The sequence below is a fragment of the Pleurodeles waltl genome, chromosome 11, assembly GCF_031143425.1.
Source record: "Pleurodeles waltl isolate 20211129_DDA chromosome 11, aPleWal1.hap1.20221129, whole genome shotgun sequence".
NCBI lineage: Eukaryota > Metazoa > Chordata > Amphibia > Caudata > Salamandridae > Pleurodeles > Pleurodeles waltl.
Genome location: NC_090450.1, coordinates 419762439 through 419790057, shown reverse-complemented (window position 1 = coordinate 419790057; position 27619 = coordinate 419762439). Strand labels below are relative to the sequence as shown.

Here is a 27619-nt window from a genome sequence, read left to right as displayed (position 1 = left end):
TGGCCGAAGGTAAACTACCTTCAACCCGGTGGTCCACCTAACACCACCCGCAGTATTTTGTGCATCATTACCACCAGGGATTCTGTGGCGGCAGCCCCGCCACGGAATCCCCGGCGGTAATGATACGGGCGACAGGAATGCTCAACCAAAAAAACTCCCAAACCTGAGTAATGATTCCTCCACTTGAATGTGAATGGATTATACAGAAAATGTGGATTAGCTCATTGTATAAAATACAGATGTGCTGAATCTACTTCAGTGGTGAGGCCCCAACTCCCCCATCCTTAGGATCTGACTGTATTGTTTAAAAAAAAAGTTCCCTTTCCTAAAATACCCTGGGGTAAGGGGAAAATGCGATGACAACTTCAGGACCACGGACAAGGGAGTGCACTGTAAATATTACTTCTTTATGAGATTGCAGAAGTTGATGCTATTTTCTTTTTTAGCTAAAAAGCAAAAACAGAACAAATACACAATAAGCAGAGGTCTGAAACACTGGAGCACAGGCGGCGGCGTACTTCACCCAACTACGGGCTTGCAGAGGTCAGAGAAGGCATGCACCTAGCACATGGTAACCCCAGTCTGGAGTGTATCTCTCTGTTGTAGTGGCTTTTCCCCCCAGAGAGGGAGCTGGTGAGAGCTGACGCAGACCAAAGCACCCCTGGAATGGGGCCTGCAGATGGGCTTGCCTTGGCCAGCTGCCCTGTTCCCTGGGTTTGCACTGGGGCTGCTTTGCCCAGCCAAGCACTTCCTTCGCAGTGGTGGGTGCAGGACGATCTGGCTCTCGTGGTGCAGCTTGCATTTCCTTGGGCTAGAACTGGAGGGGTGGCATGTGGACAAACGCATACAAGATGTTTGGATGGGGGGGGGGGGGTCTCTGGGACCACACTTCTCCTGTGTGCCGTGCAGCAGGCTGGAATGGCTTTTGTGGCAAGTTCATTGTGCGCTACTTGTGTACAGCATCAAGCCCTGAAGGCGTTTTGTGCACTTGCTTGCCAGCAAGTTGGGATAGCTCTTTGTGCACCAGCTGCCTGTGCACGGGGTGTGTGCACCAGCAGGTTGGAATGGCTCTTTGTTCACCAGCTTCTTGTGCACGGAGTGTGTGCACCAGCAAGTTAGGATGGCTCTTTGTGCACCAGCTTCATGTGCACAGGGAGTGTGCATCAGCAGGGCTCTCTGTAGCTAAGCCCCCTGTGCACTGACCTGTGTTCAGCAGCGGGCAGGAGAGACCCAGGACCCTGTTCCCCACTCTATCTGAGCACAAAGGGGAGAGACAAAACAAACAAAAAAAAGGGTTCGTCCACGCAGAGGTATATTGGCGATCGTACAATAATTGGTGTAACATGGGCGGTCTGAAAAAAGCGTGCCAAAAACAGCATCAGGGCTGGACAAACGTAAAGCATTTACCAATGACATCAAGTGATTTTTTAAAGGCAAGCCCTGGAACGAATTAAATTGATGGGCGTGGTTAAAAGCCCACAATACTTACAACAGGTAAAAGCGTTTGCACGCTTGACCTAAAAAATAACTCTGGGAGCTCAAGATAGAGTAATACTCTGGCCAGGTGCAGGGGTTCAGTTAAAAAGTAATTAGGGTAAAACTATGATTTCCCTGTAGTCAGTGGTTACTCGTCATGATTAAAAAAAAGTTTTGGACGGTTTTCTTGGTCTCTCCCCTTGTCATGTGGTGCTTCCACATCCCTGCAATTCCCGTGTTGCTCTCCCACCACCCACTTTGCCAGTGCTCGCCCCACTGCATTCAGCTTTTTTTTTTTTTTTTTTTTTTAATACCTTGCCTCCTCCACTGTTCAATTGCCCCTTTCTGCTCAGGCTGCTTGTTAGCAGAGTTTACTTGCCTTCTCTCATCCCGTTGCTGCCCAGCCCATCCGTTTTTTTTCTTCCCTTCAGTCCCAGCCAAGTAATTTCTCTGTTAGAACATTGGTGTCCTTCCGAACTGTACAATGGTTGGTTGTCTCACTGGTTTGTCCTTCAGAGCAAGAGGGAGCCCAAGATACTGATACAAATAACTGTCATACACTGTTGGACCAAATGTGTATGTATTTTAACACGATTTTTATTATAGCAGTAATTTCATTGACATCTATGATTACTAAACCCATATGGAAAAAAACGCTAGATAAAATTATCTTCCTTAAATAAAACATTGTCTCCAAGCCCCCTCCTTTTCCAGCGGTTTAACTTGTACTTAGCAGGCTTTTGGTGTGATACATCGGTTGCAGAATTCTTAGCATCACTTGCTCCCACACCCATTCAATCAACTTGTTGGTGTGTCTATGCACTCGCCTTATTCTTGATCCAAGGGTCTAAACAATACATGCATCACCAACTGTCCCCACTACATCCTCCATCTGTGTCACTTCTAGGTAGAGAGTAGGGCTCAAAGTTGTGGGGAAGCGACAGTCATAAAGTCCCAAAAGAAGGGTGTAATTATGTGTTATGTTAGCGGGAAAAACTATTTGCTTGCACCAACCTCGGCAACTACCCGCTCCGTTGGCTGAAAACGCATACGCTTCCACTGTGTCCCTCTCAACGGAGCTCCAACTGAGTCATGCATTGCCTTCAGTTAGGGAGTTAACGAACAATGTTGTGGGGCGAAGTGGCAAGCAAGCAGGTTCCAAGGAAAGTGAAGTCACGCCTCACACCAGCAGAAAAACTCTGGTGGCTCGCATCTGGCTAACACTATAATCAGCTGGCCGTTGAAATCTGGGATCCATATTCTTCCCGCCAAAGGGGTTCCTTCCCCTACACTCGAAACCTTCCTTTTAGTGTAAGTTTCAAGGGAGACTGCGAATCGTTCAGACATTGTAGTACATACATCGGGGTGGCTTACTTTAAAGCGATATAGGTCGATTCTGGGAACATTAATTTGCTTTTTGTCGTATTTTTCAGTTAGGTCTATGTAGAAACATTAAGTACAACGAATGTGTTCCCAACAAAAGTACAGCATATATTATGCAAATCCCAACTATGGCTCAAAGATTGAGGGGGGGCGTTAGTGCACCTGGTAACTAAATTCCAGGTGCGCTCCTAACTGTTTGTGACTTTAAAAAGGCTCCCTTGAGCCACTGGGCTGACGAGCTCTGGAGCAGGCACTGCATGCCAGTGAAGAGGTATTGAAACCGGATGATTAATGGCAGCATTTCCAGCACCCCGTAAATTTGTTCTCTGCTGAAGAAGGGACTAACCCAGAAACACATGTGTCCAGAGATGCACAGCAAAGGCTGCACCTACTTAGAGGTGAAATATTTAAAAGTAACTGAGTTCGTTTTTTGAGGAAACTACATTTATCATGATGCAACGGGGCAGATTATTTGCTGGGATGTTAGGCAGGTGCGCTCCTAACTGTTTGTGACTTTAAAAAGGCTCCCTTGAGCCACTGGGCTGACGAGCTCTGGAGCAGGCACTGCATGCCAGTGAAGAGGTATTGAAACCGGATGATTAATGGCAGCATTTCCAGCACCCCGTAAATTTGTTCTCTGCTGAAGAAGGGACTAACCCAGAAACACATGTGTCCAGAGATGCACAGCAAAGGCTGCACCTACTTAGAGGTGAAATATTTAAAAGTAACTGAGTTCGTTTTTTGAGGAAACTACATTTATCATGATGCAACGGGGCAGATTATTTGCTGGGATGTTAGGCAGGTGCGCTCCTAACTGTTTGTGACTTTAAAATGTAAACCTATTTAATGCAATACTAATAGTAGATTTGAATCTAAGCTCCATTCTCAAAAGGGCTTCCTGATACACAACAATGTTTTCTTCCTGATCTGAGGTAAAGTTCTGAGAACTACTTGACTCTCTGATCCTAAGCAATGTAGTTCCTTTATGCACTCTAAAGCTGAGCATCAACAGCACTCATGTAATTTACAAACTCCTCTTTCCACCTGACCCATGGCATTACTGGTTCTCCTTTGGTTGGTAAAAAATTAACTGGAGGATCAAATTGCACACTTGCTGTTAGATATAATTTCCTTACTGTCTGTCAATAGTAAGAATATAATTGGTATATAAAAATAAACAAATAAAATAAAACCTGCAAAGAAAAGTGTCTAGTTCTCTTTCGTAGGTTTAATCACGGTAATTCACAGGAATTCCACACTGTCTGTAATATTGACGTAGGAAACAAAGCTCCGATATATTTGCTCATAAATCTCTTCACAGAAGAGGAAAGCGAATGGCCAATAAAAACACTTGTATTAATGTCCAATGAGAAACAAGTGTGAGAGCCAATAGTTATTCATAATACAACGTTGTGTAGTAATGTCAAATGTCCATTCCCTTACGAATGGAAGAAACTGCATTGAGAACAGAGTTTAATGAAATGAAAAGATCCATTCTCTGTCTCGAGCACAGCAGGTTGAGTTCAGTTTGAAAAATGCCACACAGGTTAAAGAGGTGCTCCACTTAGGAAATCCATCAAAAGGCAAATTTAATTATGGCCTGGACAAAAGTCTTAATAGTAAGATACCGGCGTCAGCTAACATGTCATGTTCATAAAAACTCCAAATACCAATTTTATAATTAGTTCTCTTACAGGAAACCGAATCCTGGATCGTACATAAAAGTTCAGAAACAAAACCATTCCTGTGCTGCTACAATGACAGGCTCATTGCTGGTCCCTATCGCCAATGTTGAACATGAACAATTCCAGTTAAGAGAAGGGAATAAAAAGTATTTATTTCAGCAGCACAGCATATATCAACCGTCTCAAATAAAGGTTTCAAAAGCAAACAAAACATGAAATCATCCTAAAGTTAATAATTCAAGAACATATAAACAATATTTACATAAACTGAAAATAAGCATGTAACACAGGGTTCTTTCTCACAGGAAGAGAATGGATCTTATATTGGAGAAAGATCTGACAAACAGTATTCTTCGAAATGGGATAGAACTGTGATGGCATTAACTTTCGTAATTTGTTGGTAACATCTGTCTTTGTTTGCCTTATTCACAGAACACCAGACGGGTGGAACACAGCTGACCAGTCATTACCAGAAGCACATAAGCAACCTGAAATGTTCGAAAACCCTCTCTATGCTTCTATGAGCTGTAAGACAAAGCCAGCCTGTTCCAGGAAAGAACAGGACCTTCCAAATGCATCTAGAAGAGAATACTCCACGGTGCCAGTGGTGATGGCTCCTTCAACACAACCACCTAGCAAACTTCAAGATTCCAACAGCAACAAAGCCTTAAGCAAGCAGCTGTCTCCACCAGTGCCAGCCCCAAGGGCCCGTTCAAACACCTGTATAACCACTGAAATGAAGAGCACATTGGTGGACAAAGTAAAGACAAATCAGGTGGCTCTCTCTAAGAAACCAGTAAAGCTGTGTCGATCTGAAATGTCCCCCAATGGAATTCAAGTGTCAAGTACCCGACCTCCATTACCAGCAAAGAGTCAGATGGTGCGGGAGAACCAGCTTTCCAAAGGCCAAGACTACAGGGAAAGCTCAGAACTCCCACAACAGAGCAAGAGCCGTGCCTCTGAAGAAGCACCTAGTGCAAGTAGAACAGCTATGATGGTATGTATCAAGCACTTGCGGAAAGAATGGGCTACAGAGCCAGAGCTTGGAAAGAGCTTAGGAAGCGACTGCAAAGAAAAGGACAAGGCTAAAAGATTAGGGCTGAAGAAAGGCAAATAGATAAAAGGCAAGAGGGGTAAAGATAGTAGACACAGAGAATAAATGAAGTAGAGGGTAAAAGGAAGAGTCAAAGAACAAAGGAAGAACCCCCTAGGTGGAAATATAGCAGTATACTAGATAGTAGACACAGAGAATAAATGAAGTAGAGGGTAAAAGGAAGAGTCAAAGAACAAAGGAAGAACCCCCTAGGTGGAAATATAGCAGTATACTAGAAGAGAAACAGATGCACAGGATAAAGGAAGAGAAATGTGCATACAAGCAATGGCAAGGGTGAAAATAGAGGGAAAAACAGAGGAAGATAAATAGGTGGGGAAGAGAAGACAAGGTCAGAATAGAGAAAAAGATACAAGTTAGATAAAGAGAAACAGGCAGAGCAGAGACGATGGTAGAAGAGAGAGTCAGAGAAGGTAAAATAGAATACATATTGGAGAGAAAGAGAAAAATGGTAAGAGACAGACAAACAGGCTAGTGTATACATCAGGAAAAAGAGTCAGATGGCAGATTGAGGAAGATAAAATGGGAGAAAGAGAAAGGGAAAGGAGAATTAGTTTAGCACAGACGCATTGAAATGGGTTGAAATGGCACAGAAAAGGAAAACGAGGCAGAGACCATTACAGAGACAACATGGGGGATGAGAAATATGGCAAAGAGTCAAATAGGAAGAGAAGATGAATAGACAGAGACATCGGCTGGAGGAAGTGAAGCAGGATTAGGGGAACATCAGGTTCAAAGGGAAAAGGATGTCTGCTACTGCGACTCCTGAGGAGAGAGCAGCTGATGGAGAGGGAAGTCAATAACCGCTTTTGCAGTTGCAGTTAAATAGGAACTTACTGAAAGAGACTACCTGGCAGAAAGGGATTGAGAGTCAGATATTAAATCAGTCAATAAGAGATTCAAAATGCACAGTTGCTTTCATAGAGTTGTGCCCGCATGGCAATCGTAGGTAAGCAGAGAGGGAGTCACAGACAAGGTCTCGCATGCATACTAGATCTCACAGACAAGAATTCACAGAGACTCTGTGATTGAGGTGCCCAAAGTCACGCTGTGGTTCACATGATGATGCTATGCTAGGCTCACAGGGAAAGGCTGACAACAACTCGGGTATAGTAGCTGCTTGACAGGGGCACTGGGCCTTACAGACACTTATAGGCACACTGGTATTCAGATAAACACACTAAAATCCACAGTGTCTCAGAGGGTTGCTGAGAGTCACAGACGGGTGCACAGGACCACTCATATTTGAATGCTGATTGGTTTGACAAATAGGAAACTGAGGTCACTTGGGAATATAAAATAGAGTTTATTGTGCAGAAATACAAGAACATATTGGTATTTCTAGCGCAGCTGTGGACAGTGAATCATTGAAATCAATTATGTACATAATACTGACATCATCAGTGACGATTGTCTCTATGCAGCAACATACTCTCTCTATCACACTCTCTCTGCTTCTTAGCGATGCTCCTGAAAACTGCTGCTCCCGAATCAGGTAAACTTCGCACTTGTATGGCGCACTACTCACCCATTAGGGTCTCAAGGCGCTGTACGTATACAGCTCTGGAACCCCTCCTGGCTTTTCCCTGTGAGGCACCCACTCCTGGACGGCCCCAAGGTGAAGCCAGGCATCCAAGCACTGTGAGGGCCGCTGTGGAGATTAAGCAAGCTATTGCCCGGAGTTACACCCATTAATTAGATTAGACACTGAGGTGAGAATTATCTGGTCCAAGGGAATTGAGCCCAAGACTCGCTGAGGTGGGAATTGAACCCTGGTCCTGGGCCAGATCACTGCATCAGGGTCTGCCGCTCTAACCACTGTGCCACACTTCTCCACATAAACAATGAATAGCCTCTCTCGCAAACAGTTACATTAACATAAAAATATTCTGAAATTTAAGCACAAGATCCTGGTGAACAGGCTGCTTCCCTGCCTCTCCACACTGGTCCATAATAGATGGGCTGATGGATCCTAGAAAGTACAAACACACCTGGGTTGGCTTGCTAAAACTGCCCATGGGTGCTTTCACAGGTAGATCCACACTAAGTTCAACACTGCACCATACTCACCGGACATCCCAATTTTTGTTTTCCCGGACCTCTGTAAAGTGACAGATCATCACAACACAAGACCATGTAGAGTGATGGGCCTCACCACATTAGGGAATCTCTATGCTTCTTGACCTTCCAGGAAATATAAAAGTGAAAGGCTGGATGAGGCCCAATTTCTGGCTTACAATGCACTGATAACCAAGACAGCGACACTATGGTGACCAGAGCAGGAAGGACTAGAACTCTATCCTCCGCTGCAGACGCTACTTACCCAGGGCACTGCCAGGTGGGTGATCGCAATGTTATACCAGGCATTGTTATGCACACAAATAACTAACTTCCCAGTTCTCCTAGGTAAATGGGCAAAGGTAATAGGCTGGGAACTCACGAACAGTGGATCACAGCACTAGAAACCCCTGTCTGAAGTACAAACACTTCAATTACATACAACAGCCATACCTCACACCAGTGTGAATTCACTGAATGTTCTCAAAATCCACCCTCAAGTGTCCCAGATGCACATGCACAGAGGCGGACTTCTATCATATGGTATTGGTGTCCCCAATCATAACACATTATTGGACATCGATAACAACAAACCTGACATAAATGACTGGACGGACACTACTGGTAGACCCACTACAATGCATACTGGGTATAATGGCGCTCACGCATAAAAATAAATGTGCCATAAAATTTATTGACCTGGCATATGTGCTGGCAAACCGGCGAATAGCTCCGTCCTGGTAATCTATTGAGGCTCCTCCTGTGCACCTCTGGATTTGAGACCTATTAAAATGAGCAACAACAGAAGTTGCAGCCTGGCAATCCTTAGGCACGAATTAGAAAGACACACCACCTAGTAACGCATGGATACATACCTAGAAAGTTGGAGGCTAAAACAGACAATAAATTACCATGAGAGTCAACACCCCCTCATTCCTGCTTCATTGGAAATTACACTAGGATCTACATGCTCCACTGCACCTTGCACACTCAAACTTCACAGGGCACATGGGGTGATATATATCTCTCCCCTCCTCCCCAGTTACTTACATGTACAAGCAAGAAACCACGACCATACCATCCTCACGCCCTCCCCGTTAGATCACAGTCCACCTCCAGGCCACATCGAGCACAGCAGGCAATGGAGGCCTGCAGTCCACACTATATTCTAAGCTAATGTTCGACCAAGCCTCCTTGGCCTGGTTTCCCCCTGACTTTTTGCCTAAAGACCTCCGGTTTCTGCTGACTTTGTTTTGCTGGCCTTAAGATTCTGTGCACTTTACCACTGCTGACCAGCGCTAAAGTGCTTGTGCTCCTTCCTTACAATGTGGTAAGATCGGGTCCCCCTCCCCATTGGCATATTTCATTTACTTGTAAGTCCTTAGTAAAGTTCACTACATGTGCCCAAGTCCTGTAAATTAAATACTATTAGTGGGCCTGTAGCACTGATTGGACCACCTATTCAAGTAGCCCTTTAATCATGTCCCAATCACATAAAAAAACATATATTCTAGTTTCTGGAAACATTTTGGTGATCTCCTGAAAATGTAAATATATGGTTCATCTGCAGTTTAATGATTAAGTTTAAAGGACTCATAAGATTCCAGAACATGTTTAGTTGAGGTTTGTCTAAGCACGTTATGAGAACATTACAAACTTGCGCTCTACAAATGCATGAACATCCACTAAATCAAAGTCTGTTTTTCTGTTTTGAAGTTTATGATTTTCCTGCCTACATATCCGTTTCCTGTAGAAAAAAAGCAGTCTTTCAAACGTTATATGTTAAAAATAGCAAAGAAGGCATCATGGGACCGGTTTCAGGGTATAACCACTCACCAGCCAGGCTAACTTGAATCCAGTGGAACAGTGAGACCTGGACCCACGTCAGGGCATACCCAGCGCACTTAGGATGGCAAATGGAAAAACAAGAAGGTGAAGGATGGAATGCTTGAATTAATCTCAGCCACTGGCAATCGTTCACCTGCATCCCAATTTATTGTTTCTTTGCCCACCATGCCAACCCGATTTGGACCCAGCCATTTGCAGATCAGCCTTGAGCCTGCTCTACATGTGAACAGTCCAGCCCAAACTTTCAGGCCATGACCTCCCTGGACCAGAATCAAGCATCCTGGGAACTGCTTTGGTGTATCACCCCTCATCAGCCAGGCAAACTTGAATCCAGTGGCATAGTTAGCTCAGGACCCTCATCTGGGCATACACGGTGCACTTAGGGCAGCAAATGCAAAAGCAATAAGGTGAAGAATGTAATGCTCAAATTAATCTCAGCCACTTAGTCACTTGGGGCCACTTACCAATCCATCATGTTTTTGCCCACCATGCCACTCCAGTTTGTACCCAGCCATATGCAAATCATTCTTGATCCTGCTCCTCATGGAAACAGTCTGGCCCGAACTGCCAGGCCAGTTCCTCCCTGGCCCGGAAACAAGAATCCCTGGACTAGTTTCACTGCATCACCCCTCATCAGCCAGGCTACCTTGAATCTAGTGGCAGAGTGAGCCTGGGACCTACGGCTGGGCATACCCCCACACTTATGGCAGCAAAAACAACAAGGTGAAGGATGTCATGCTTGAATTAATCTTAGCCACTGGCAATCACTCGGGCTGGGTCCCATTCCATCATGGCTCAGCATATAATGAGTTTTCTCAGACATTTCCACCTCACTTCTCGAGTCTCTTTCGAATAAAAAAAAAAACTTTCACGTTATGCATTTGATATCAGTGGTGTGAAATCTACATTTCATGTACCATTTGTATATCCTTCCCAATGTTGTTGTTTTGCAGGGTAACAATTTCACGGGATTCTGTACACTTAGTTGGCGCACCTGTATTTAAGGTTTATTACTTCATTATTTTTTGGTATTTTAAGGCTTTTTTTGTTTTGTATTTTACTTCGTGGACTGCACTATTCCTGGCCCTGAAAATCAATTCTGAGATCCGATTAAAACGGTATCATGTTAAGTGATTGATTCAATAGTTTCATTTTTTGGGGGAGTAGCTGGTCTCAAAGACAATTTACCTTTACAGTATCTTCCCGTGGCACTGCAATAAGTTATATCTGAGAATGATGCTCAAAACTCTGATGAGCTACCCAAATGCTGAGTAGAAAACAGAATAAGGCAAGAGGTATGATATGGCTCACAGAGGAATTTGAAGGGTTTACTAAAATATGGACCTGGTTGGTTGTCAGTGAGGCTAACGCTTAGTATCTACTGTGGCAGTGGCTCATGGCACTGTGCCTGGTTTGTGTTGACAGTGACATGAGACTGCAAAGGTTCATCAACCTAAGATGGGGTGCAGCGCCACTTTTCTTAAACCAGCCCCATAGTTCGTATTTCTAAAACTGCTGCTATTCATGATACAATTACCATAGAGCATTTTCCCTTGTGTCCCATCCACCTCTTTGATTATGGAGAACTGGGCTACATGAGTTATTTTTTCCTATTGGACTCCTTATGTAGTTGAGCTATTGCTCACTCCAAATCTGGCTTGCCAATTGATTCTCTACTCTGCTACTAGTCGAAAAATGTCACCTTTACTTTGTTCCATTATCAATCCTCACTTTCCTCTGGAGTGTTCTGTTTTGTTTAAAAAAGGTGTAGCTTGTTTGATTCTGAAACAAGCTAGGTTGGATACCCTGGTTAGGATTCGCCAGTGAAATATATTGTAATAAATATATCTTAAAATGGGCTCACATCTCGCCCTTGCTTTTCCATTCTTTTAATTGGTTCCTGTGCTTGTCACTTACTTTTCCTCTGTTTCTATTGGCTGTAGCATATTTCCTGCATTTACCAATGCTTGTTTCCCTTGTGTGTCAGTATTGCGTGACCCCGGTTCTCATTCTCACCCGCTTTGGTGGGTGGAACTTCTTTTAGTATGTTAAAGTTGCACAGCGTTTTTTACCTTTACTCATTTTTTCTTGGCTGCACTCAATTAGAGCATCCATTTACAGCGTCTGGCTGCACTCATTACAAGCATGCTCTGTTTATTCAGCGCCTTTTCTTTAATCTCCTCATGGCAGCACACATTAACCTGGTTCTACGTCTTTTATGAACTTAAGTAAACACATTATAATTCAGTGGGGAAACGCAGCAAAACATGTCTTTAGGTGCAAAACCTGCCATTTGAAGTTGGGAAAAATGATAGTGAACAAGACAAGCCAACTCCCTGGCTTTAGCCATAGTAGCGTCTTAAAGCCCGCCTCCCCTTTAACAAATATACAAAGCTTGCAACAGCGAATCAAGAAAATGGTAAACAATTGTAAATCCAAACCAGCGCATTTAATTGTGCCTCTACGTCCATCATTCTAATGCACACCTGTAGACAAATTACACAGAGTCCTCTCGTTCCACTGGGGCGTGCTTCAGTCTCTTTCATTGAATTTTATGGTCAGAAATTCCACTCCTAGCATGCAAATAAAAAAAAGGTCAAAAACGGATAAACCTCTCGTGCATGAGCCTGGGAAAACGTAGAGCTTTGATAACACTTTGTTGAATTCTACATTCTACAGAACGTTCCTGTGAGGTTTTTTTAAATACCTGTACTTGAAGAAGCATCACTCGTTCACAAATACCAACTGAAGCCGGGATTACAATATTTTGTTTGGTGGATTGTGAAATCCAAACCCTTTTTGGTGTTTAATTTGTATAAATGTGTGGCTCTGTGTACAAATGATGAATTTTATGCAAAAGTATGACTAGTAGTATGAGGTACACAAGAAAAATGCAGTGGAGCGGGGTCTGGCTCTTCTTAAGGATATGCGAATGCCAATCCATATCCTGTGTGTGAGATGGAGAAGGCCTGTTGCGCTCTTTTTTGTATTTCACCTACACTCTGATGGTGTCCTGGCTGTGGTTGTGCAAGAGCCACCTGTGATTGTGAGCTTGTCAACAAAATAGACATGGGTACGGTCATGATGGCTTTGTGGATAATGCAGTTTGTTTTGAAGTTGGAGGAATCTGGCAAGGGAAGCCAGTGGAGCTGCATCAGGGGATAGTATTATATTTCTTCAGGCTTTGATGGGGCATGCTGCAGCATGTAGGATATCATTAATCTAGGCAACTCTGTAGACCTCATGGAGCAGAGCATTGCCACCATCTATATGCAAGAGTATGAGAACTTGAATGGTTGCTCTGAAGTTACTTTCTGTGAGAAATGGTTTCACTTTCTTTAGCAGAGAAAGGTGGTATAAGGGAGCCTTAGTATTTGTGTCGATGTGTACTATGAGAGTGTGATTAGTGTCAAGAGAGAATCAGAAAGACTTGGCATTGGGTGAAATGTGGGTTTTGAACCCACACAGGTGCATATCGTAGAGCCAGGGTTGGACCACATGTTGGTAGTTGTCTTCGAACTAAATATCACAAGCCATAGGTATACTTGGCCAACTGTACTCAAGCAATCCTTGATTAATTCAAATCTAGCTAAAGCATGGGTTTTAAACATCGATTTTATGGTGTTCAAAAAATTACTAACAAGGTACTCAGATCTCACTGCTGGTTATTAGACAAAGCAGAGTTGGCCCAACAGAGTCATGGATGGTCAGTTCTTCAGTCATACACCATTTGGAGTCCTCAACCTTACCTATCGACTGACATCACAGGAACTAACATTCTCTTCTCCTATTTCGCATGGATGCTTTTCCATCTAAAGAGCTGGTCCTGGGTTGAAGCAAACTTGGCCAAAACCCCATTTGCCGTTTGTGCAGCATGTTTAAAAAAAACGTACCACACTTTGTGTGTCTGCCCGGAGGTCACTCCTCTTAAACAGAAACTGTTATGTCTCGCTTTGAGAGCCATTCAGATCAGATCCTGCCACCCTGCTGCAATGGCGCTCCTAAACGGGCATAACTACCAGCTCGCTTGCAGAGCAACAACATTTTTACTGCAGGTTAGAGGGCTGCTCTCTAAATAATAAGCAAGTTCCCGAGTAATTTAACCCTCAGTTCTTTAGCACACTTTTGGACTCCGCCATTCGCTGCTATGCCAGCTAAAGAGCATGAAATAGTCTTTGCGCTGTTTTGCACTTTACTGATTGGTTAGTGCCAAACTTATTGCAAACTACGATTTTAGGTCTGATGTCCCTCTACTGTACCTTAGAATATGCCCTTGTCAATTATTTCTGAACGGGCCTTACAGCCAGGGGGATTTGAGATTTTTGTATGACAAACTTGGATTGCTCTTCACCTCACAGTGCAATTTAAATATCTTCATCATAAGCAAAACTTTAAAAGTAATTACATTTTAATACAAGCCTTTAAGCAACACTGTGAATCATAAATTACGAATGCCTTTCCAAGGATGATTTCCGGCTTTATTTAATCCCCATAGTAGGTTGGTGATAGTGGACATTATTTTGCATGACTTTGGCCCTTTTTAATTTAATCAGGATTTACACACCACGCTTATTTTAAAGACCTGCAGCATTGCTTTTAATTAATTGACTTTCTGTATTTTTAATCATCTGTGGTGTAAATATGCGTTGATTTTTATTAATTTGCAATAAAGAAAATCACTTACTTACTTACTGAATATCACATGCAAATTGTTGGCATTTCCTAATACAGTGAGAAAAGGGGCAGAAACATCCCTACACACTTGACCAATAAAACAAATGAATGCCTTCCAGAGCACTGATCCTACTTTTACCATGTCCGTGAAACATACTAAATTCAAAGCATGAGTCCAAAGTAAAATGTGATAATATTTTATTGGCATAAACTATTGGCATAAACTATGAGAAAATAACAATGAGAAAGATGGGAAGCAGAACTTGCAAAGGCAAATGTCCCATTCACAAAATGAAGCTACACCTATGCATGTGAGTAAATTTCGACCTTTTGTCTACTCACGAGAATTTCTACTTGTACATTGGCTTTGTATGTTTGACTTACACTTGGATGACAATTCACCTACAGATTTATTCTATTCACCAAAAACATATACAATCAACATTTGTTTAGTGATGTTATACATTTGTATGGTGATGTTTGTATAGTACTATGAGAACATGGTCGCATAGCACTTTCAAAAGGACCTTGGCAAACTTTTTAATACTCCAGCATAATGTCTGGAATTGTGGGTGAAGCTTGATATGTGAAATTCCTAAAATTAAACCACGTCACGTAGTTATATGCCATTCACGGTTAAAATGTACCTCAAGCTGACCATTCACCATAAACATTTCCCATGAATTCATGCAAACAGCAGAACACGAGCGGCTGTTGTTCAAGGTGGGTGGGTCTTTAGTGCAGAATGCATTGCCTCGTCAAAAATTGAAACGTGGTTGTATTTTGTGCTAAAGTATAGCACTAAATGACAGATTTAAATTTTGCATAACTAAGATTAATTTTGTAGAACTTTGCAGAAATGTTGCATAATTATACAAACTTCATACACACCTACTTTCGAAATTTGGGCTCGCCTTCATCATAATGGTGTGGGATTTCTCACTGGCAGGTATTATGAAGAAATATATTCCCTTAGGTTTCCTCCTATATTTAAAAAAAATATTAGAATTTTTGGGAGTTCACGAAGATTGCCTGTAGTACACCTGGGAAACAGCAACTGCTGAGCTGTCCTGAAGAGCTCCTTTACTTCTTTTCTGAATTCCATTTATGCATGAGCAAATGACCACGTGTTTTTTGCTTATAGGACAATATTCAAGAAAGTAGCCTTGCTAACCTTTTGCTCTTTTTTATCTTCCACCTCAGACAGCACATGTGCTCTCATTGTGAAAAAAAAGCTTAAGACGGGCATAGAGCCCACTCCCTACTTACCATTACTTACCATTGTTTGGCTTCAATTTCACTCTCATTTCCTTGCTTCTCATTGGTCAGCGCCTCCTGCTTCCACTTTCTCTTCATGTCTTCCTCTCTTCCTGCCTTATTAAGTACAGTTTCCTGTCTGCTATCAGTGTCATTACACTCCATGAATGTTTGCAGGCCCACTTTACTCCTCTCCCGTCCTTCTTGCTTGCCCCCATCCCTCCCATTTTCTTGTTGCTTTTCCCTGTCCCTTCCACCCACTCAAATGTCCTTGTTGCTTGCCTCCATTCCACACAGAACCACCCTCGATTGGAGTGGGGCCTGATTTCAAGTTGGAAATATGTGTTTATGGGGCTCACATTTCTGTGGTTACCATCTTTGTTGCACTCTGTGCCCAGAAACAATTTTTCTCTTGGGTGCTCACAGGAGAGGTAGTCACTGAAGATTTTCTCTCTGATTATTATAGCTTTCAGATCATGACACTCACTCTGTCAGTCAGGGAAAAGGGTAGAGGACAATCTCACAAACATAGAGGCATGTCCTAATCTAGAACAAAGAAAGTTAAGTAGATCAGCTCTGTACGTTTCTTGCAAGCCCCCAGGTGCTGTTACACATGCAACATAACCATCATAGACTCCTGGTATTTTGTGATCATGACCCCTTGTGGCTATGCGTTACTCTGAAACTCGCAAGTGCAGTGCCATTGTCTTCTCAAAGCCATTAGGAGCCTTTATCTCTATATCAGATTAATACCTTGCTTGAATTTAGGTGTTCTCTGTGACTCCTTTTCGGGCTTAGTCATAGAGATTGTCCCCATCCCCCCATTGCCTCCGACGACCTTGTTGCTTCCCCTGTCTTTCACACCCCTTCCTGTGACCTTGTTGCTGCCCTTCCCTCTCACCTCCTCCTGCTTCATCCTTGCATTCCCATACCCCTCCCAAATCTCCTGTGTTCTTCTTTCTTGCCCCACCATCTAGCAGAAAAAAGTGATGCGACGCTGGCAGCGCTGGCCACATCATAATGCTTTTTTTTTTAGTTACTTGTCTTCACCCCTTCTACCCCCTCTTGCATCCTTCTTACACGCCCCGTGTCAGTCAGAAAGAATATCGCTATTACATGGCCAGGGCTGGCTGCGTTGTAGCACTTTTTGTTTTCTGTACTGTAAGCCATTTTGCACAACAGCCCTTGCTGCTGTGCAACATGCTTGAAAATAATTGACAAAGCCAATAGATCTTGCAAGGCAGAACGTATTGGCTTTGCCAATGCTTGTTTTGTTAGTTACAACTCCATAACTCTACTTGTTATGGTGGCTAAATTCATGGAACCTAAGATAGGCAAAGAGCCAACAAATAGAGCGGAACTTAACTGGATGATACTCAGAGGGTTTCTGTAGGGGATGCAGTACGAAATCAGTGTTGGTCACCGCATTATACAATGTGCATTTTGCAGCAGATGCCAAAAGTGTCAAGGCCCTTATCTGATTAGATCTCTGGTGTTAATAATTGATGGACTCTTTCGCTAAAACGTATTAACATCTTGCCATCCCCTTAGCCTTTTTCATTTGCTTAAAATGTCTCTGATTTTATAATATGCTAATGATATTCAACTGCTACTCTGACAGATTGGTATTGAGCAGGGACGGCCTTAGCGCTGGTGGCGCTCTGTGCGGCAATGTTTGTTGGTGCCCCCCAGTGACCACCTCTGCCATGGATTCCCTCACTACCACCATTCAACAGTACCCCTCAAGTCTCCACAACCACTCTCTCTCAGGTGCATTTAATTAGTTTTTTAGTGCCACTCATTCCACTATAGGGTGTCAGAGCACTTTACATTGAACACACATTACACAGAGACAAACAATCATGAGTGTATAAATTAGTGTATAAGAAATAAGAGTACTTGGTCTGGAGAAGCACAAACTCAGAATTTAAAATGTAACACCATGGTTGGGGTTTCTCTTTTAATACTAAGAATTGATTTATACCCAATTAAACCGTTTTTCCTACATTAGAGTAATGAAAGAGTTGGACCTGGCCCTTTTTGCAGAGTTCTCCACAAACTTGTTGCCTTCTTTCTCATATTTCTTCTGACCTGTTTTTGTTGGCTTTAGGGCTCTGGGCACTTTACCACTGCTAACCAGTGTTAAAGCGCATATGCTCTCTAAAGTGTATTGGCGATTGGTCTATCCACTATTGGACAAATTTGATTTACTCTTAAGTCCCTAGTTTAGGGCACCATATGTGCCCAGGGGCTGTAAATCAAATGTGACTAGTGGGACTACAACACTGATTGTGTCACCCACATGAGTAGCCCTGTAAACATGTCTCATACCAGCCGCTGCAGTGTCTGTGTGTGCTTTTGTTAAACAGCCATTTCGACCTGGCAAGTGCCCCCACTTGCCAGGCCCAAACCTTCCTTTTTACTACAAGTAAGGCACACCTAAAGTAGCCCCAAGGCAGCCCCATGGGCAGGGTGCAGTGTATTTAAAAGGTAGGACATGTACTGGGGTTTTATACATGTCCTGATAGTCAAATACTGCTACATTCGTTTTTCACTACTGCATGGCCTCTCTCTCCAAATGGATAACATGTGGATTGTCTTGAAATATTTTTACATGTAATTTCCCAATGGGAGCAGATAGAGATATGGAGTTTGGGGTGTTTAAACTCACAATTTAAAAATACAACTTTTGAAGAAGTTGGTTTTTGGACTGTAGGTTTGAAAATGCCACTTTTAGAAAGTGGGCCTTTTCTCGCATAACCATTCTGTGCCTCTGCCTGTCTGTGGAATACACGTCTGGGTCAGGATGACAGTTGGGTTGTTTGTGAATTCACTCTAGACAGTCACACAAAGGGAGCTGGGGTGCACCCTGTATTTCCTGATGGGTCATTCTGAGCTAGCGTGGCACGCAGACCTGACACTTGCACCTGAATAGGGCTGTGCCTTTCCTCACACAAAGCAGTCTCCAACCCTGTGGGGTGTGTCTGGAGCCAGGGCAGGGAAAGACAGGGTCCTGTGCACTACAAAGATTTATATTTGAAGTTTGCCTACTTCAAAGACAGCAGTGAGTATAAGTACTGGACCTCTGACACCACAAAGTTAGAATCCTTCTGGACTGAGGATTTTCTGCCAGGATAAAGAGCTGGATTCTGTAGGAGAGCCTGTTGCTTTGCTGTGCTGCAAAAACAACAAGTGATGGACGGAATGCTGAACATTGTCAAACACTCACCCCCAGTCATAGATCTGGGTTTAATCCATCGTTCTTTTACTCACCATGCCACCCCAGTTTGGACCCAGCCATATGCAAATCAGTCTTGACCCTGTTCCTCATAAGAACAGTCCAGACCGAACTGCCAAGCCAGGTCCTCACTGGACCGGAAACAAGCATCCTGGGACCGGTTTCGGGGTTTCACCCCTCATCAGCCAGGCTAGCTTGAATCCAGTGGCATGGGAAGCACGGGACCCACGTCTGGGCATACCCTTCCCACTTAGGGCGACAAAGCAAAAACAACAAGTGATGGACGGAATGCTGAACATTGTCAAACACTCACCCCCAGTCATAGATCTGGGTTTAATCCATCGTTCTTTTGCTCACCATGCCACCCCAGTTTGGACCCAGCCATATGCAAATCAGTCTTGACCCTGTTCCTCATGGGAACAGTCCAGACCGAACTGCCAAGCCAGGTCCTCACTGGACCGGGAACAAGCATCCTGGGACCGGTTTCGGGGTTTCACCCCTCATCAGCCAGACTAGCTTGAATCCAGTGGCATGGGAAGCACGGGTCCCACGTCTGGGCATACCCTTCCCACTTAGGGCGACAAAGCAAAAACAACAAGTGATGGACGGAATGCTGAACATTGTCAAACACTCCAGTCATAGATCTGGGTTTAATCCATCGTTCTTTTGCTCACCATGCCAATCCAGTTCCTGGGTCCTTGGAGTGCGTGCAACTAGGAAGACACCAAGTACATTGACCACAGATTGTCATCAGAACCAGTGCCGCTGTCCCACTCTGAGCCGCTGCCTGCACTGGAGCCATGATCCCCGCTGAGTGCAACAACCGTGACCGGCGCCGCAGGCCTGATGTCGCTGCAGTGCCTCCGAAGTCCCACCACAGTGAGTCCCGAGTGCTGTGACACCCAACTCCAACTCCGCCACAGCACCTGTGACCCATGGTGTGATCGCGACACCACAAAGTCACTGCCTCACATCTTGACCTGCTGGATTAATCAACCCCGCTGGATTGTAAGGAACCTGCAACCGCAAGGAACTGATGCCTCACCTCCCCTCCCCTGCCTAGAAGGAAAGACCCACCCCTCACCTCCCAGGTAGCAGTAAGGAACCGACAGAACACTGGCTCCAGCAACGCCTCACCTCCCCAACTCCATACAGTGTCTTTGTTTCCTCATTGTTTTCAAAGGTACTGTACCTGGGGTCCGTGCAAACCCTTGACCAGCCTGCACTCCCCCACGGGTGGCGTCGGACTGTTGGGGGCGACTCCCTGAAGACTGGCCCCAGTTGGAGCTATTGTGTTTCTAAGTGCTATACTAAGATTTAATCTTTGAAAATGTGTATCTTTGCTTGCGAATGTTGGATTTTTGTCATTTTGTTTTTGTTTTATTCAGATAAATATTGGCTATTTCTCTAAACTGGTGTGGAATCCTTTTGTAGTGTTTTCACTGTGTTACTCTGTGTGTGTGTGTGTGTGTGTGTGTGTATATATATATATATATAAATATATTTATATATATATATATATACTTTACACATTGCCTCTGAGATAAGTTTGACTGCTCGTGCCAAGCTACCAGGGGGTGAGCAGGGATTATTTTAGCTGTGTGACTTCCTTACCTTGACTAGAGTGAGGGTCCCTACTTGGACAGGGTGCAAACTACTGCCAATTAGAGACCCCATTTCTAACAGAGAAACTATAAAACTCTAATCTATACCTTGCAGAATGCATGCAGTTCTTTGATGTTAATAGTTAATAGCTTACTATTCTAAATTAGGATTTTAACTTAGAAACTGTAAGTAACAAAAGGACCTCTCTAACAAGAGCAATAACCCACTGACCTATTTGCGTTGTATTCACTTTGTGATATGCAGGGTACACATTCTTTGCAGGAGGCATATTAACCTCCTGCGCTACCTTAAAACTTCCACTACAGAAAACTCTGAACTCTCCCCAGACAGAACATTAATCACCAGTTATCTTTGCCTTTTTTATTGTTGCCTGAAAATTGCTAGAGGCACGTAACCCTGCATTAGGGGCTTTATAATTATAATAAACTTGCAATCAGGGTGACCACTCTCAAAATCAGCACCCACTGCAGTGGCACCAGTCGCACCGCCTTAGAGCCCGCCCTGGTCTTGAGGTCAGTAGCACCAATCTTCAGTAGTGTAAGTTGGACATCGGGGAGTGGATGGCAAGATATTGACTCATGCTTAGCGTTGAAAAGACTGAGGTGCATGTAGCTGATGAGACGGAGGACTCCCGGAAAAACATATTTTGGCCTCCTGAACCGAGCACTCGGCTTCAACATTTCGATAGTATGAAACCTCAGTGATTTGAGCTTCATTGTGAATGCCAGGCTTCCTCTAAGGGGACCCCTTATTATCAGGCTAATCACATATCATATACCGGCATACAATTAATAGAAATTTAATTAATTCACATGATCAGTGGTTATGCTGGAAATGTGGCTAGGATCCATACATGCTGAACCAATGGTGGACTTCCTGGTTCTAGATATTGCTTACATACGACAGGTCAGATTTTGCTTAAATAGGACACCCTATTTAAGATATTGCTTAAATTCGGTGTCCATTATGACATCCTCTGAGACAGTTTAAGACACAGATATTCACAGTGCCCTAGAGAGTAATTAGCTATGAGACATAAGATTTAGAGGATGACAGTCTGAGACTGCCAGTCTCAGTGACATTTTTTCAGACAAAGATGATCTCTCAGAAGTCACAGTGTCAGTTATAATCTTACAGACAGACATCTTCTTTCTGACAATGTGATTCTCTAACAAAGAGGTCTCTGAGACAGTGTTGGGATGGGAAGTCTTCTGCATGGCTCTGGGGATTGTGCTTTCCGGCCCTTTGTTGAGCTCCTGGCAAGTCACCAGAAAGTACTGTAGGTTTTCTTGATCTTTACCTCAACAAGACAATCCTGCATGTCCACTGAGGGGCTTCCTGTTCATCTGGATTGAGACCCTAGAGTTTGGCTGTGCGGTTGAGGGGACCTGCATAGTGCACTCTACTTTTACAGAGTGATGTGCTCTCTCTACCCAGACTGACGTAGGCTGACAGTAGTGGCACCATTCATCTATATTCAGTGGTACCTGTAATCCTGTCTTTGAGATGGGCTGCCTAGCAGATCTCCCCTGGTAAAGTCTGTGCAGTCTCACTCACTTTGGTTCTTTTCTTAACTGTGGTATGTGGACTTTGTTTATTGAGATCCAGTGAGTTAATTGGGTGAGGATGGTGAGCCATTTTGTTTAATGTGAGCCGAGTTAGTATTTATTCTGCTGGAAATTCCAGATCCCTCATTCCACACCCTGTTCTTAGTAGAAGCTTGGTGGGTTGGAGTGGGAACTAGATATTATCTGTATACAGCTAAGACTCCCACTGCTGGGACAACTTCTTCCCTTTCTGCTGGATGATGGTCAAGACCTCCTGGTCTGGAGTTCATTTAAATTAATCTCTGGTTGATAGGGCAGACAGGCGCCAAGATGCTAGGAGGGCCCTCCTCACAAGGACTGATCATGCAGTGATCATGAAGGAAATATGCCTCAAGATTGGAGAGACACACAATGCATAAGTAGACTAACCTCTGATTGGATTAGCCTGCCCTCGGCCAGTTGTTTATTCAAGGATGATTTCTTCTCCTATGAGGTGCCCACAAGGGTTCGCCAAGATCCAGGAGTGGAGTTCAGGAGTAGGATTGCCATTTTTTCAGACCTGGAGATAACGTTTGAATTTAAGAAGGTGTCTCTGTGACAGATTACAGAAGAAGCTGGGTGGCAGCTGGTTGGCTGGGCACTGGAGCACAGACAGACCTGTTCGAGGCTTGTGGGGGCTTCCATCCTTGGAGCACAAGGAGACTTCAGACAGTTGCTCAATATAAGGAAACTTGATGTATATCAACATCAAGTAAGACAGGCAAAGCTCCTTGTTGTCATTGAAGGTGAGAATGCTTTGTCCCTGGCCACTCCCTTGTGCTGTGGGAGTCTGTGGATGCTTCCAGTTACCATCTGTAGCTGGTGGAAGAGTGCACTCTTGAAGAACTTACCGGTTGAACCCTTGACTGTGCCCAAGGACTTGCATGGTCTCCAGCTTTGTTCTTACTTGTTCTGCACTAGTGGCAAGTAGCACCATCCCTGTGGGTGCCCTGGTATTAGGAAATCTAGACTGTGACCAGTTGGCTCTGTGGTACTGGCCCCCACATCTTTTATGTCATCCTCTGAGGGTAACAGGGTGGACTGGCCTTAGCACTGCACAATCACTGTGGGCCTCATTCCTACCTTGGCGGGCGGCGGTCGCCGCCCGCCAAGCGGGAACCGCCACATGGCCGGAGGCCATTCTGGCTTTCCCGCTGGGCTGACGGGCGCCCGCCAAGGAAGCGCCCGCCGGCCCAGCGGGAAACGCCCTGCAACCCAGATGCCCCATGACACCCGTTCCCGCCATCCTGTTCCTGGCGGTAAAAACCGCCAGAAACAGGATGGCGGGAAGGGGGTCGGAATCTCCATGGCGGCGCTGCTTGCAGCGCCGCCATGGAGATTCAGCCCAGGAAGGGGAAAAACGGCGGGAAACCGCCGGATCCCCTTTTTTGACCGCAACTTTACCGCCGCGGTCAGAATGGGCTGGGAAGCACCGCCAGCCTGTTGGCGGTGCTTCCGTCATTTTAGCCCTGGCGGTCGCCGACCGCCAGGGTTAGAATGACCCCCTGTGTGTCGATATTTCAATACCTTTGACATTTAAAAATGTATGTATATAATTAATGGTTATACAATATAAATAGATAAAATAAATCTCAATCTGTAACTAATATACTTTGTGCAATTTTTCTTGGCAGCAACGACAACCTTATTGTGTTGTGAACTTGTGAGACAGATATGCATCATTGAAATAAATGCTTCACAAACTAATGGTTTACCACAGGGTGACTTTATACTAGATATGCACGCTTAAGATTTGTAGGCCTCTACAACCTTTCCACCCACTAAAATTATCGCCAAAGTTCCAAGGAATATTGCGGAAGCTCCTTCTTTTATCAGTTTCGGCACGGTTGGTGTGGTATCAGTGTGGGATTGCTGAATGCAAAACCAAAAGTGAGGGTCCATCTTCAGGATTCACGTAACTATGGTTCTAAAAATTTGCATTGCTAGGATCTCACTGGTGGATGCTGAAGAGCACCCATATAGGGCTTTTTTGGTTGGTTTGTGGTCTCCACCTCCATTCTGGCTTCAGTTTTGAAACACTCTTCCCCACCCAATGTTCATTTTTTTTGTGCCACCTTTTTCTTGAACTCCTCTCTTATTTTGGGTAGGAGCAGCAGACCAGAAGAGGTTATATGGTATGGGGCACTTTTCATTTTTTTGTTTAAATATATACCAGGGTTGACATTTCCTCCATCAGTCATTTCTTTTTTGCTTAGGGGGAGGTGGTGTTAAAGAGCCAGGGGAGTGCTTACCCACTATGATATGCTTGTAGTGAGACAATAATGGTCTGTCAAACAATTGTAGTATCACAGAGGAATACTCTTGCAAAGTGGGTCTTGCTCAGAAAAAATTGACTTACTTACTCTGTCTTCTTTACTCTTCCTGCAGTGAATGTCTTGCTGAAGAGGAGGATGAACACGACAAGTATCCTTCCATCCTTGCATCACTGTTGGCCAAGCTTCATCTGCTCATTGCAATGTTGCCAAAAGTGGTGGACGCTTCACATGCATGACGCGATTGAGCAGGAACTCCCTAGAGAAGTAGACCTTCTTTCCAGCTTAAGCAATGTTACGTAGCCATCCCTTACAAAAGGGACAGTTTCAGAATTTTGAGAACAAAAGAAATATTAAGGATGCTTTCACCCATTCATCGCATGCTGGTATAGTACTCAATCATCTTCATTGAGGTCTGAGTCCAAAATGGTTCCCCTGCCTTTTGATTTTAGGGTCCTTTTAGGTACTAGTAGGACATCTATAAGCAAAACCCACCTGTCTGTATTAAAAACCCTACTAGAAGGTACATGAGAAAAAGCAACTCCACTAAAACTCACAATTTGCGGACAATATAAATGGAAAAAGCAAGGAGAAAAGACAGACTCAAGAATACAGTGGATTTGACATTTGCACTATGCCATGCCCTCATGACTCTTACCAGCTGAACTGGATGGACATAAGATGGGCATGTGTATATTACAAGAGCTTCTGTAATGCAAAGCATTAAGAAATATGATTTGTGGTGTTGTGTTAATATGTGGAAGGTACTGTTTTTACCCAGCTGTGGCTTCTTCTTACAGGTGCTCACTCAGAGGGGTAGGCTCAGAGTGAAAATCTCACAATGACAGACTCAGTGACACAATAAATATGTCACAGTTGATCAAAGTTTCTGAATCCAGAAGATGCTGATGTAAGGCACAGGACAACCATTATTTTTGGTACAAAATGTTTTTATCATGGTCCACGTTACAAAACAGATGTAGTTAAAAAGTATGCATCACATTATCCTACAGAAATCCATCCACTGGTTTTAAAAATTACCCATAAAAAAAGCTCTTTGTTAGCTAACTACTTTGGTTCACATCCTTTTGGCTGAGCTTGCATCTCAATGGCTCCCCAACAGAGAGCCCCAGCACTTGCTCTGTCAAGTATTTTTTCAAGGCAAGTTTTATGAAGATTAGTTACCGGGAGCAAAAACCGAAGATCCACACTGGCAATGTGTCACTCTTAATCCACCAGCTCAAAGAAAACCCACCAAGAAAGCAGGGCATCATCTACCAAGAAAAATCTACCTTCAGAGGAGAAAACTCCAATGTAGAACTACCTTTTCCTAGAGACTTCATTCCCTTGGGTACAAGTGTGCTGATTCACAAAGATTTTTATGAGTATCTGATGTAATACTACAGGATTACTAGTTCACAAACTCAAAAATGCCTTTGTAAATTGGCCACAACAGAATAAGCAAGTTCAAATTCAAGGCACTTTTATCTCTGAGTCTGTGGTTACTTATAAATATATGGAATTGGCGGCCAGTGTGGTGTGTGCATTTGCCCTTTTCCTTGCAATGTGGTTTGTATGCTTTTTGACTAATAAATTTACCTCTTTTTCACTTTTGAACAATTTACCTTTGTTTGGACATTGTTGTGCTGCCATTCGGATCACTGTGATTACACAAAACAGATAATCACCAGGTATGGCTTCAATACCTCTAGACTGTTGTTCACAGACAATCAGGTTTGTAAGCAGAACGGAAAATAAGATTGCTAAAATAAGGGAACAAAATTCAGTTTATTGGGGGCAAGACTGGCCAGTTCATACAAAGGAGGACGTTCTAGCATTTAGGCCACCTCCAGTCTCTACAGTTGTGCCATATTCATCAACAGGATGGACTAAATGGTACTTGCACAAAACTAACCAGCTAATCTCCTACATTATATTCACTTGAATACGTACTGGGTCACATTTCGGAATGTTTTGCACAATTGTCAGAAGTTTAGAATACACATTCTCAGTAATAATGGCTGTAGCACATAGATGTTTCTCACTGTGTAAAGGAACAGAACGGTGTGCAACAAATCAAACCTAAGACTGTCTTCACCACGTCAGGTACCCCCTCTTCTTGAGGGTCACACAAGGTTAATTATCCTAAGCCTCCAGAAATGTTTATGTAGCTTAAATTTATGGGGAGAAAGGTCAGACTGGTACTTCCCACTCCCTCCTTTGGGCTATACTCATAGGAATATTGTGGAAGTTATGCAAAGACAGACATGCCAAGGGAACTTTTGCATGGTATAATGAGCAGTCGATCTATACACCCTCTGAAACAGGACACACTTTATTATAAACATGCTTAGGGCCATATTAGGACCTTGACGGATGGGTTTCCTCCATCACAAATGTGACAGATATCCTGTCTGCCGTATTACGGTCTCCACAGAATATAATGGAATCACAATACAATAGGCAGGACATCCATAACATTTGTGATGGAGTAAACCCCTCAGTCAAGGTCCTAATAAGGCCCTAAGTGTTTATTGTTTGCTAATCTAACACAAATCATTCGTATTAAAATTAGCACACTAACTACAAAACAGAAATTAATTAGAAATAGTGTGAGAATTAAAAGAATGCACACCCCTAATATTATTTCCACCTAATCTCTCTATTTGCCCTTGGCCATTTTATCATTATGCCCTCTGGCTATCAAGCCATTTAATACTTCCCTACATACCTACTACAGGCCTGAAGGTTGTCACTAGTGTCACTGGGTAATACGCCTCCCAGCATCTTATCTCTCTGCCTCTAATAATTTAGGACGGATTAGACACATCATCCAGTAGAAACCTTATATAGGGTTAAATTAGTATATTACTCCAAGTCGGCCCCAGGTCAGCATAACTGCACCGGCCTAGGTCTGCGTAATACAATCCTCCAACCCTCATTCTGTTGCATTAACCACATTTCATATTTCTCTGCACCTTATCTTGCTTTAGAACAAACAACTTCTCCACACTTAAATGTTTAGAACATTAAATTTTTTATTTAAAAATGCAATTCAAGCAGACAGACCCACAGTTATAATACGAACATGTGTTAAAAATACTTTGCATACATTTCTGTTGATTTGTTTTGCGTTACACTAAGCACATTTGCTTATCACATCAAATACCAGTAAGACAATATCCTCTACATTCCATCACATAATCACAGTACTGGGTCAACGCTAGACTAGAATGAATTAAAAAAAATAGAAAGCGCAACTGTGTACTCACTGAGGTTTTCTGGCACTACACAAGGATTGAGGTAGCAAGTTATTAAGGATAAATCTAGTTTATTGCCTTAAGCAAAGCAGAGTGAATTTAAATGGAACCCAAGTAAGCAGGAATGATGTTTTAATATTTGGA

The 27619-nt window shown here is 43.5% G+C and overlaps 1 protein-coding gene across 1 annotated transcript in view; it reads left to right on the top strand.

Annotated features, from left to right (window-relative positions):
* LOC138265106 (phosphatidylinositol 3,4,5-trisphosphate 5-phosphatase 1-like) overlaps positions 1-25826 on the top strand; it is a 32009-nt gene extending 6183 nt beyond the window's left edge. The window contains exons 2-3 of the mRNA XM_069212648.1: positions 4977-5541; positions 24331-25826. Coding sequence (XP_069068749.1) covers positions 4977-5541; positions 24331-24333 — 568 coding nt within the window. The 3' untranslated portion in view covers positions 24334-25826. The remainder of the gene's footprint in view (positions 1-4976; positions 5542-24330) is intronic.
* The last annotated feature ends 1793 nt before the right edge of the window (positions 25827-27619 follow it).